Raw genomic sequence first — 12,737 nt, forward strand, 5'->3', positions numbered from 1 at the left:
TATGGCATGCATGTATCTCTACTAATAAAAAAATGCACTTACACATGGTCCAAAACAAGTGGTTCTATGATTTGATATCCGATATGAAGTTATTCATAGGATACCATTAAATTATGCCGTGCATGTCTGCCCATTAATCAGTCATGGACTACTACATATCTAAAATAGTTAGGGTTGAGCTGCTCTGCTAAGGACTTCCAGCTGTCCAATCATCGTCGATGTGGAAAATATAGTCGCGCTCCAACCACCAATCAAATGGTCGAATCAAGTATCAGTCCCTCCCACTCTCAAAACTAGACTGGCTGTAGCCATTTTACACAGTTGGTCCTCTGAAAAATAAATTACCCTTTTCAGTTGGGCTTCTACATGACATTTCAGGAATTGCTGTAGATTACATATGGCGCTGGTAAGTTTTTCTCTCATTTCAAATACAAGATCAATTCCCAATCTGTGTTTGCAACGACTCATAATCATTCGAACCAGCAGGAGCTCTGCCTCCCTGCTTCCACTAGCTCTACTAGCTAGCTAACCGTATGCTAGTTAGCCTGCCTGCTAACAGAGATGACCGTCACACGTCATTGCTGAATACTCCTTGGTTAATATAGTATGGTTGTGTGCGTGCATTGTGTACGCTGTACTTATCTATATCGCTATCTATATGAGCAGTACAGGATGACATCTGCCATGATGTAATGGTAACTTTGTTGTATAGCTTGCAAAGCAATTACCGTTATAGTACCTCATTTTAAAGTTACTGAAGTCTATACGGTATGATTCATTGACGTTAACATGATCAGAGATACTGTCTCTGCTGAATGCACACATTGCACATCATCACATTTCCAGTTTGACTGATTAAAAGCTCTTACCAGTTGACTAAGAGGCCTCTACTAGGGGTCAGGAAATTTTCAGTTGTACCCCACAAGTTTTCACTTTGTGACAAGAGTGTGTTGAGAGCAGTCTATTCTATTGACCCTCCTCACTATTTGGCTTCACATTCAAATGAATAAAGCACTGGTATATTTCTTTTCTAGTGTGTCTGATTATCTAACAAAGTGGAAGAAGGACAGAGACTAGAAACAGAGTCAGTGGACCAGCATGGACTATGAGAGAAGGTGAGTTAACAACTATGAGTGTTGTTAAATACCAGTTTTGTACATATGTCCCTAAATAGTATTTATGTCAGACAAATAGCTCACATTGTCTTTTGCTGTTTCTAGGGGTGGGCGTGGCGACCGCACAGGCCGCTATGGCAACACCCCCAATGATCACAACTTCCGGGACATGGACTACAGAGGCTATGGCCAAGAGGATGAGGAGCCAGGACCAGGATATGATGTCAGAGCGGAGGGGGACAGACAATATGGCCGTGATGAGCAACCAGTGGGTGTCCGCGACTTCTCCCCAGGTCGTCTCCAAGACCGCCCAGGGTTTCACCAGAGAGGAGATGGGCGAGGAGAGATTGGGCGTGAGGGAAAAGGGTTCCCGTGCCCCCCTCGCTCCCAGTCCCAGCCTGATCTAGCCCTCCCCAGGCTCCAGAGAGAGGAGGAGGGATCCAGGCGGGACTTTGAGCAGTTTAGGACTGGCCCAGGGGCAAGGGGTCGGGGGCAAGGTGGGAGAGGCTACCTTGAGAACAGTGCCCCCCATTTAGGGAATAGAGAGAGCACCTGGGGTCGTGAAGGTGGTGCCCACTCTGAACAGCTGGAATACAACACCGCAAGACAGAGAGAGGAGGAGAGGTTCTCCCGTGGGCCAGGGAAGAGGAGGGTAAGTCGCAGCAAGTCAATCCTCTGTAGAGCAGCTACATACACGCTTTATTTTGTTGTTGTCCCTTGCTCACTTGGGACCGGTGTATTGTTCCTTCGTGTGTATGTAGACGTTTCCAGCAGGGCCAGATGAGCGCGGTGGTGGCGGGGGTGCTGGCCCAGATCTGTCCCTGGAGGAGTTGGATCAGAGGGATCAGGACTACCGAGCAGACCTAGATCACAACCAGAGGCCCAGCAACATCATCATGCTGCGTATGTTGCCACCCAGTGCCACCGCCAATGAGGTGAGTGTACATCTCCTGGACATGTATTTGTCTCTACAGTGGCCTTATGCAGAAGATGCACAGGTCTGTTTGGTGGCAGGATGATGTTTAATGGTAATAATGCCTGTTTTCTTAGATCCGTGCGCAGCTTCAGGAGCAGGGGATCCAGCCGAGAGAGGTTCGCCTCATGAGGAACAAGTCTTCAGGTGAGAACTTGTCCGTTGCCCCGATTTTTTTGTTTTTTTTTCCTCTCTTCTCCTTACTCTTCTTTCTCACTTTCTTTCACGCTTCTCCATTACCAGCTCTTTCATGTCCATTGCTCTTTCTGATTTCTTTCTCTTCTCTGCTGGGTCTCTTTCTATTATTCATAACAGTGTTCTCCCTTTCCTTCTCCTTCTCTCTTACTCTCTCTTCCTTCATGCTCTGACAGAAGGAGTGATAGTTGATTAAAAGAACACGTATATATATATATATGTATAGACTTGGGCCTGTGCGTACATTCCTGCTTTGACTCTTTGGTCTGCCTGTTGCTGTAACCTTACTAGTACACACAGAGCAACAAAACATCCATGCACACAGCAAAGGAGAGCTCTATCCATAATGCCCTTTAACACAAACAGGAATGCATGGATACAGCCATAGGCTAGAGGTCTTCTCTCCATGGCTTTCATTTTCCGTCTCCCCTGCTCTCCCTCATTCTCTTTCCCCTTTCATGCTTCCGCCTCTTCCATCTTGATGTGAGATGTATCTGATCAGATGAACTCCGCTCACAGACTAACTGTGCCAATTGGGAATGACCAGCAGAAGCAGAATGTTTGTGTGTTTGTGTCATTGTAGTTGTGCGTGTCCACTCCCTCTGTGCTAGGATATAAGTGTCTCGGCTATGTGACAATCATCCATACCCCTCAGACGCTGAAGCTACTCTTTTTCTAAAGGTTTTCCATAAGGTCAATGTCTCACATGCCCCCCTGCTAACTTGCTGGTTGTCTGTAAGGTGTGCCTGTCTCACTCAGCCACCCTTACAGTCCAACACGCTGCTCTGTCTTTCTCACTCTCTGTTTCTGATTGAATTTGTAGGACAAGTCACTCTCACTTGTAAATGTTTAAATGAAAAGCTTTTGTGATACCATTACCACACTCCATGTGTTATCATAGCCTGTTTTTTGAAAAACGTTACCTGAATTAATCTCAATATGATGTAGAATATGTTGTCAATCAGCTATAGTAATGTATGGTTAGGACATGGGGTGCTTTAAGACGTTTTACAATTTCACTTTATGGCTACATACACACACACACGCACGCATACACACACACATTTCACCAGAGTGCTAAATACTTCAGACTGCACCTTGACTCTCAGAATAGCAGAGCTATTGTGTGCGTGTGTGTGCGCATGTGTGTGTGTTTGTGTGTGTGGTTGTTATCTCTGTCGGTGCTTGGGTGCTTCATTATTCAAAGCTAAGAGCTCAGACTCGAACTGATGAGTGGGTAGAATTCTCCCTTTCTCTCTCCCTCTTTCCTTGACCCTGTTGAAATACTTGACATTGCGTCCTCCCACCCTTGGTGTAACACATTTTGGGGAGAATTTGACAACGGCTCTCCTGTTGGCTCTAGAGTGTGTTATCTCCAAGGGAGAGAGGAAGCAATGGTATATTTTATTAGTGCTGATACAGGGTCTCTCTCTCTCTGTACATGAAGCACTAACCCCTCACTGCGTTGTTGTTATGTTGTTGTTGTTGTTCGGTTACCATGGCGCTGGGCGGTGTCCAGGTCAGAGCCGAGGATTCGCCTTCGTCGAGTTTAATCTCATACAGGAGGCCAGCCGCTGGATGGAGACCAACCAGGTCACTCTCCCTTACACAGACACACATACACACATACACATACATGGGCATACATGGATTAATATCAGCACAAACATGCAGTCACATCTTGCCCTGTCATGTGCACACCAAGCAGCCCAATATGGCATATGCACACAGAGTGGAGAATTCATTTCTGTGCCTGAGGTAGGTGGGTTTTATACTTCTAGGGCAAATTCCTCTTTTCTCTCTGTACAGACACAGAAATCCACAAACAGGCAAACCCATGTTACATCATGCTGATGTCTGTCTGGGGTCTAACTGCAAAGTTTACACAATTGGACCGTCCCAGCCACACTTGATCCTTGCTCTTTTTGATAAAGAGAACCTCTTTTTAATAGAGGACTCCTCTTTCCTCAGTGACACTTTCTCACTCTCTCTCCTCTCCCTCCCTGAACATTCCCTCATATATATACTCTTAAAGTTTATAGTACCAGCTCTGGGGTAGTGGGACAGTGAGAATATAACATCTAACATGGTGTATTTTATGACGAATCAGAACCAGTCTAGTACTTTATTTTCCTGTTTTTGAGTCTTTCATATCTGGATCATCTACCATTACAACTGTGGGAACTATCGTCTATTTGGGAGATGAAGGTGGTGACAGAGGGATGGGAGGGTGGGAGAGCTGTGAAAAGGTTTCCCCTTAAGGGGGGGGGTTGGCAAAATTGAACAAAACACATTCTACACATTCATACAAAACCGGACACCCATGCACCACATATACACCATCTCAGTCCGTCCCAATTTCCCTAAAGCTGAAGGTTGCAATTCTCTCGTGTCCTCTTTCTTTCAACCTCAATTCTATTCTCTCTCTCTCTCCCTCTCTCTCTCTCTTTCCCTCTGTCCCCTTTCATTCTCTCTCTCTCATCTCTTGTGAGATGAGGCCTTTCTCTAGCATGTGTGGCCTAATTATCACTGATAATCATTCTTTGTCTCCCCCCTCCCTGTCTTTCTTTTTCTTTCAGAGAGTGCTGTCGATTCTGGGACAGAGAGTGTCGATGCATTACAGCGACCCAAAACCACGTGCCAACGAGGACTGGCTCTGCAACAAGGTATTGCGTGTTTTGCATGTGCACACGGACATGCACAGAAATGTACATTTGTATGTGTATCACATGCATACATATCAGTGACTGCAGTGGCTCATTCATTTAAGAAGTCATTTAACCATAAATCATTTAACATTTCAACAGTGTGGTGTGCAAAACTTCAAAAGGAGAGAGAAGTGCTTCAAATGCAGTGTGCCCAAATCAGGTAAATTCCAATTCAGCCAAACACCTCACCTATTCTCCATTATAATATGACACAAATTCTCTGACACCATACACCGCTATATAAATGGCATGTTGTGGTTCCTCAGAGGCTGAACTGAAGTTGCCCCAGCTGCAGAGGGATTTGTCTTTAGGTCTTAACAAGGAGGGAGCCCAAGGCTTACTGCCCCTGCCAGCTCCCTACCATTCTTCTGGTCCTGCTCTCAACACAGGACAAACTACACAGCAGGCAGATGTGGCCAATGACAGTAAGTCCATCTCTTGACATTGTTTTTCTCATGGTGCTGTGGCAAGAGCACCATGGGCATGAAGAGGTGAATTCAGGTCAGTCCGATATTTCACTTCCTCTATACACGTGTACTATCTAACTTTATTACAGTTTACAGCACTTGAGAAAATCTCATCTGTTTGTTCAGCGGTATCTGCTTAATACGATTAAGTAAACATTGTATTGAACATTGACGTTTTAACCGCAATTATGAATCTAAACACCTTAGCTGTGTATTTTTATGACTTCCACAATCCTCTCCCTGTATTCAAAAAGAGCTGCTGTTTACTCTATTTGTGACTTCTTATGTCATCTGAGGCTATGTTATTAAATTAAATTTAACTTAATGGAACTTTGATTGATTGATGTATTGTATACTATTGGAAATGCGTACCTACCAAAATACTTTTTGGTCACAATTCACCACCCTGTCTGATGTGGATTACAGCTGATATTTGCAGTTTTATAATGTTTTGAAATATTGTTTAAGGTAGCTAGCTGTAGCTTGCAAAACCATAACTGTGTCACAGGACTGTACAGAATCTGTACTTGCTCTCTCAGCATTCCATATCTTATGGCTCCTGAACTGTTAAATGTTGTCTTCATGAGTATGACATTCTCCCATTCTCTCGTACACCAGCTCTGATCCTGAGAAACCTTGGTCCTCACACTTCAGTGGAAGCCATCCTGTCTGCGTTGGCTCCATTCGCCACTCTCTCCCCCTCAAATGTCCGCCTTATCAAGGACAAGCACACCCACCTCAACAGGGGCTTTGCCTTCCTGCAGCTGTCCACCATAGTGGTGAGAAATCATGCAATGACAGACACACACACACATAAAGGCTAGATGGATATGTTTGTGCACTGATATTATTCGCTGATATCTGACCAAGTCAGCTCATATTCACAGTGCTGGTAGATTATAACTAATCCAGAAAAAATATTATTGTGATGTTAATTGATATAGCAACAAAGAAGTTCGAAAGGAAAGAGTTCAGCCATTGGGGAGTCTTATCACTATTGCTTGTCTACATTGTGTTCAGATGATTGTGGTTTTGAAATAGAAACTGATCCAAAAGGATTTTAAAATCCTTCAAAAGTCGGATCCTACAACAAACACACACACTTTTACTCATAGGCCTGTCCGTATGTGTTTATCTTCAGGAGGCATCACAGCTGCTCCAGATCCTGCAGGCTCTCCAGCCAGCTCTCTCTATTGATGGGAAGGCCATCGCCGTGGAGTTTGCCAAGGGCTCCAAACGGTAAACACTCACACAACCAAACCAGACTACCAGGACACAAGTGTTATTGGTATTGCACACGGAAGAATAATGTGGTTTTAAATCAGTGGTCACCACATGCTGAGGGACTCAAAGGCATCATTGAAATACAATGGATCACAAAATTATTTGGGAGAACATCCAAAGCTGCTGGTTATGTTTTGTGCAAAAGCCTTTCCGAATTCATGCAATATAAGTTGGTCTGAATAAAATCTGTAGTCTGGCAGGTTAGTAACCTTAAAACATGGTGTATTTTGTCAGATAAGCGCATTCACAAATGCTTGCAAAACTATTTTTGGATTGCGAGAAATGTTCTTTTGAAATATAGGTCACCAGAAAAAAGTTTGAAACCAATTAAAAGCCTCTCTGTGCCTCTCTTCTATATCAGTGACGTGTTTCTGACTGACGGCAGCAGAGTGAGTGCTGCTACGGTGGCCAGCACAGCCATAGCTGCTGCCCAGTGGGCTGTCACACAGGTAACCTGTCTCAGTGACACCAACACACCAAAGACACCAGGATGCAATATGTTTTATGATTGTGTTATTGTATTCTTGTGCTTCTTTGTTTTTATGCCTAATTTCCTTGTTTTTTTTTTTGGTTCGTTTTCCACTTTGCATTCTCAGACAACTCAGAATGGATCAGGTGAAGGCCAGAGTATCGATCCAGCGGTGTACCAGCAGGGGGCAGCAGTAACGTACAACCAGGACGGACAAGAATACTCGGGGCCTGATGGCACAGCCTTCAAGGCCCAGGCAGGAGCCTCGGGTGCCGCTGTGCCCAGTACAGGAGCAGCCCTGATGGGGGCATACACAGGAGGAGCAGCCCCAGGTTGGAATCACAGAAAGGGTCACATAATACTAAACATACTCGTCGTACTTAATTTGAATTGAGCTTATTTTCTTAAGTTGTGTGTGTGTGTGTGTGTGTGTGTGTTCATTCAGCAGTGATTTCGTCTGAGGCAGTGACTTCTGGAGTAGCGGGAGTGCAGCAGCCTCTCACTCATACACAGACTGCTCTCATCACCACAGCCACCACCACACCGGCCAGTCAGGTACAGTCATCAGTCATCCTGACAGTTAACTCCCAGACCACAGTTATTGTTCATTGTTTAGGTTGTTCATTGTTTGACTTCTCTCCCTATCCTCCTACTACATTCTTTTGTGCTATTGCAGTCTTCCTTTCTGAAGACCTCTGTCTCTCAGCAGGTTGAGATAGTAGGAAAACCTCAGCCAGCTGCTCCCAGCCACCCTGCTACACCTGGCACTGAACACGAGTTCCAGCAATACCGTAAGGCTCTGTGCGTTGTCTGTCTGTGTGACCAAGAGTGTGAGTGTGAGTGGGAGAGAAGACTCTGCAGCTGCTGTACAGGGCAGCAGTTGCCCAGAGGTTAGAGAAGCCTTGGAGCAAGGCACCAGTGGAACTGCTCAGTGGCCAACATTAGACGTATAAATCCTGGAAAGTTTGTGGATTTGAGAAAAATAAAACAAAACCTTTACGTTTTTGAAAATTAATGGGTGGCCTTTATTATTATTATTTTTTTAATTAAAATATAGCACCCAAATTGATGAATATGCCTCAGCTCTCTTTTCACTAGGATTTCTTGACTTGACAAGATCATGATGTCATGTTTTACTCTGATCATCTTCAGAGTAAAACATGAGGCCTCTATGATGTCCAGTTCTGACCAATGTCATGTCTGACCCCAAAACACGGCAATTTGGATTCCTTGAATTTCATGAAACATGACCTTTTAAAGTCCTTGAATTTGATGTCCGAGTGTGGGAACTCTGATTGGAAGACTGAGGTTGTATGTGTGGAGTATTTCCTGGATACATAGCTCTTAGAATACATATTGATCTCTGATCCTGAGGTGAATGTCCTGTGTCTCTGCCTGTAGCTGTGCCAGACGTGTCCACATACCAGTATGATGAAAGCTCTGGCTACTATTACGACCCACTGACGGGACTCTACTATGACCCCAACTCCCAGGTAAATAGAGACTGTAGTGAGTTTACTACAGTCTAAATGTTAAGCCAGCAGCCTTGAATGGCTTCCTGAATGTGTCCTCTCTCTCACCATCTCTGTCTCTTTTTGTGTGCCTCTCCCTCTCTCTCTCACTAGTACTACTACAACTCCCACACTCAGCAGTATATGTACTGGGATGGAGAGAAACAAACGTACATTCCTGCTGCAAACGCGGAAGCTGCTGCTACTGCTGGTGATAACTCCGCCCCTTCGGATTCTCTCTCTGGGACTGCTGGAGGCAAGGAGAAAAAAGACAAGCCCAAGAATAAAACGGCTCAACAGGTACATAACACACTGGACGCAAATACTGACATGGACATGCACAGAAAATGACAAATAAGCAATGGATTACAATGTGAGCCGTAACAATGATGCATACAGTACTGTGCAAAAGTCTTAGGCACATGTAAAAAAAAAAATCCATAAAGCGAAGATGCTTTCAAAAATAATGAAATGAAAAGTTTCTAAATATATAACACAAAAAATACTCTCCTGACACACTAATGCAGAAAACAGAAAACAGATGAATAAACATCTAAGACAAAATTTATATAAAAAATCTAGGGTGCCTAAGACTTTTGCACAGTACTGTACTTGGATATTTGTACAACTGATGTCATATGTATGTGTGTGTGTATATAGATAAGTACTGTATATGGCATTTCAAATTTGTGAATCTTCCCTGTAACTTGCTGCATCACTGTGGAGTCCATTAAAATGACTGAAATGCATCTCTTTGGGTTTATGTTAATAGATAGCCAAAGACATGGAGCGCTGGGCTAAGAGTCTGAACAGACAGAAGGAGAACGTGCGCTCCGTCTCTTCCTCCCCCACGGTCAGCTCCGCAGCGCTGCCCCCTGGTTACACGAGGGCACCTGGCCACAGTCGCCTCGACGACCGCCGAGAGTCTGCGAGTGCTGACGCAGGCTATGCTGTCCTGGAGAAAAAGGTGCATGACCCTTTCACAGACACACACACGCGCTCAGCTGTAACTCGTGTGTACCTTTAGGGCAGCAGGGTGTCGTAGTGAGAAGGGACACTGTCCTTCACCCGGAGGGCTTGGGCTCAGGCTCCCGTGACAGCAAGCATCCGCCCTGCTGCGGTGTCCTTGAACAACACACTGAATCCCCACCAGCTCCTGCTGTTCTGTAGTTGACTCTGTGTTCTGACCTGTGGAGGGGAGCAAGTGAAAAGGCAATCTCTCCTCCTGGGATCAAGAGTATTACATTATTATTGGCTTTATGGGAAGGGGGAGTTGTCAATTCGCCCCCATGCTGTTTGCATTCAAAACTGGTCATCAAAATGAACCGGATGTTTTGCATATTGCGGTGCGATTACACCTTTATTTCATGTTAAACTGATCATTATCTCAGTGTTTGAAATGATCTGGTGGCATTACAATGCAATACTAGATTTTCCAAAATGGACTACAAAGCTATTTTGCAGATGACATCACTGCCACCGTCCAGTTCAATCATACAGTGCAATAACAAGTCTGTGGTTGTAGTTTTTTTGTACAAGTACCTGTACACTGTCATGCCTTTGCAAAAAAAAACGTCATCTCATTCATACTTGATGTGCCTTAGTGTTGCAAAATGTCTGCTGTATGAAAGTTCAAGCTGTTAATAATTCCAGCAGATGGCAGAAGTTGTCTCTTTCCCTCCCCTTTACCTAACCTGACAGACCCACTGACTTTGGCTTTGTGTCCTGTAGGGGGCACTGTCTGAACGGCCTCAGATCTTCCTGGACCAGATCCGGCATACTACAGAAGTAAGGATGTGGTCAAGAGTTATGTGTCCACTGTGTGTCCGTCCTTCTCCTTTCTTCATGGTTTTTTCTAAAACTCTTAACATTTCGTTAGTGAATGTTACTCCTTTTTCTTTATCCCTAGCATACTGTCATTGTCTCCATGTGTGTTCCTCTTTATCCCTGACCCTCTCATCTTTTGTTCTGTAGCGTTCCCCCCCTCAGCAGCAGGGTCTGGTCCCAGCCTACAGTGGAGAGACGGACAGCGAGGAGGAAGGAGGAGAGAAAGAGGACAAGGAAGGAAGAATGACAGACTGGGTTAAACTGGCCTGTCTGCTGTGTAGGAGGCAGTTCCCCAGCAAAGAGGCCCTTATCAGGCATCAGCAGCTCTCTGAACTGCACAAGGTGGTTATAACACACCATCCAGACCATCAGTACATGTTAATCTAATTTATACACTGTAGAAGAATTACCTAAATGATGGGTTAGGACCATCTGTTCACTCCTTGCTCAGTATGTTTCAGTATGTTTTCCTTAATGGCTGCCTTACTCAATCAGCACTATTCTATTATCTCTAGGATCTGACAAAACAACAAAGGTGTAGCCTAATGACATTCCTCCTGTATGCATTTCTAAAATTTAATCTGTTTCTCTATCCGCCCTCAGCAAAACCTGGAGCAGAGAAGAATCCAGCAGGACACAGGAGGCAAAGAGGTTGGTCAAGCCTCAGGGTTATCTAGGAGTAGTCTGTAGGAGTTAGACAATAGTGCATGCAGTAATTATCAAATGTGCTCATCACTAATGGATTGTAGGTATTGTAATGACTGTCCTCTCTGTTTGGTTTGCAGCGGCAGAGACCTGCAGACGGACCTGAAACTCCTGATCCTAAGAAGAGGAAGTTTAGCCCCATGTAAGCTTCAGTGAAACCACAAACAGACTCTCCATGCTAATGGCTTGTCTTCTAGTTGTTTCAGGTTTATAACTGCTGTTAGGTGGACCGAGGGACTGGTTTGCAACATACTGGACACTAGAATGCATTGTTCTCTTCCATTGTTTGTTCTCTATTCTTACTACAGCTATGTTGATGTTCTTGTTTTTTACTTGGTCTGTACTGAGTGGCCAACAATGGTGGATGTAATATGTCTCTCTACATGTTTGTGTCTTTGTCCATGTGTTTGAGACTTTGTTTTTCTCTTTCTCTCTACAGTGATGGGGTCACAGGCACTAGTCTTGGTGCCAGGATGCTGCAGGGAGGTGTGAAGAAGGGGCTTCTGCTGCGCAACATGCAAGTGGAGTGAGCCCTCACCCTCAAACCTCAACCTCCCGCCACAGACAGGACAAGGACAAAGACCGGCACACAACACTCCATCATTAGAGTCACATAGATATCTATAGATAAACCTCATCATTAATTTTGGCTTGAGATGAAACTTACCTCAACCGTGAAAAAATGCTCATATGAACTGATCCTGTAGCAGTGGATGTCAGGATATTGCACAGAATGCACCTTTTTACTTTCTCCTTGAATGATGCAGTTTTGAGCTCTCACTTGCTTCAGAGCTTGTGTGTGTGATAAGCAAGCTTTACTTGGTTGGGAGACACATCTACTGTTGGAAAAAATGAAAGATCAATATAGATCTTTATAGCAGCAGACCAGATTTTCTAATATTACTGTCTATGCACCATAGATTGTTTTGGTTTAATGTTATATGCCTTGTCATTCAGTGAATGACTGATCTGGACATGATAAACTGTGTATAAATTTTAGAATGAGCACTTTTGTACCCCCTAAACTCCTCAACAGTGGGAGCTAAGAGACTATGGCCTCATACGGACTGGACAAGGTCACACTAACACTAGTGTGTGTGGATGAAAAGTGTCTCTCAGTGTGTCATATTGTAGGTGTGAATGCACAATGTAATACATATTTGTCTCTGGAGAAAGCTATTTTTTATTTCTGTATTTGTTGAATGTGATTGTGATTAATCAAGCTCATGTGAATTCAAAATAACATTTTCACCATTATTACTGAACTGATTTTGATTGGTGTCTTCTATGCGCAAACCAGTAAACAGTAGCTAATGTTTCGACATACCTATGTGGAATTTCCAAAGCTGTTTTTTGCATAAGTGGTGGTCAAAAAAGAGGAATATGTGTAACTCTTGTTATGGGATGTCTAATGCAACATCTTGCTCTGCAGAAATAGCATATTACAAAGCACATTAATGAAGACATTAGAGATGACCGTCTC

The 12,737-nt window shown here is 44.1% G+C and overlaps 1 protein-coding gene across 5 annotated transcripts; it reads left to right on the plus strand.

Annotated features, from left to right (window-relative positions):
• The first annotated feature begins 292 nt into the window (after positions 1–292).
• Positions 293–12,519, plus strand: rbm10 (RNA binding motif protein 10). Of its 5 annotated transcripts, none has more exons than XM_078288280.1 (23): positions 293–406; positions 1,035–1,115; positions 1,221–1,767; positions 1,877–2,050; positions 2,166–2,235; positions 3,803–3,876; positions 4,863–4,949; positions 5,091–5,151; positions 5,258–5,416; positions 6,077–6,237; positions 6,600–6,697; positions 7,104–7,191; positions 7,339–7,543; positions 7,657–7,766; positions 7,888–8,002; positions 8,613–8,704; positions 8,837–9,022; positions 9,495–9,689; positions 10,454–10,510; positions 10,697–10,891; positions 11,153–11,200; positions 11,335–11,396; positions 11,694–12,519. In XM_078288280.1, exons 2-23 carry the CDS (start codon positions 1,099–1,101, stop codon positions 11,782–11,784), a joined length of 2,892 nt encoding a protein of 963 aa, XP_078144406.1. In that variant the 5' UTR covers positions 293–406; positions 1,035–1,098; the 3' UTR covers positions 11,785–12,519. The 5 variants fall into 5 exon arrangements, with proteins under 5 accessions (XP_078144406.1, XP_071755047.1, XP_071755048.1 ...); XM_071898946.2 differs by having other exon boundaries at positions 7,903–8,002; XM_071898947.2 differs by having other exon boundaries at positions 7,918–8,002.
• Positions 12,520–12,737: the final 218 nt, after the last annotated feature.

This window comes from Centroberyx gerrardi, chromosome 14 (genome assembly GCF_048128805.1).
Source record: "Centroberyx gerrardi isolate f3 chromosome 14, fCenGer3.hap1.cur.20231027, whole genome shotgun sequence".
In the NCBI taxonomy this organism is placed as follows: Eukaryota; Metazoa; Chordata; class Actinopteri; order Beryciformes; family Berycidae; genus Centroberyx; species Centroberyx gerrardi.

Bases quoted from the DNA above. Each gene is read 5' to 3' on its own strand.
- rbm10 (XM_078288280.1), top strand. The intron at 1,768-1,876 runs GTAAGTCGCAGC...GTGTGTATGTAG, and splicing joins GTGGGCCAGGGAAGAGGAGG to ACGTTTCCAGCAGGGCCAGA. The intron at 5,417-6,076 runs GTAAGTCCATCT...CTCGTACACCAG, and splicing joins GGCAGATGTGGCCAATGACA to CTCTGATCCTGAGAAACCTT.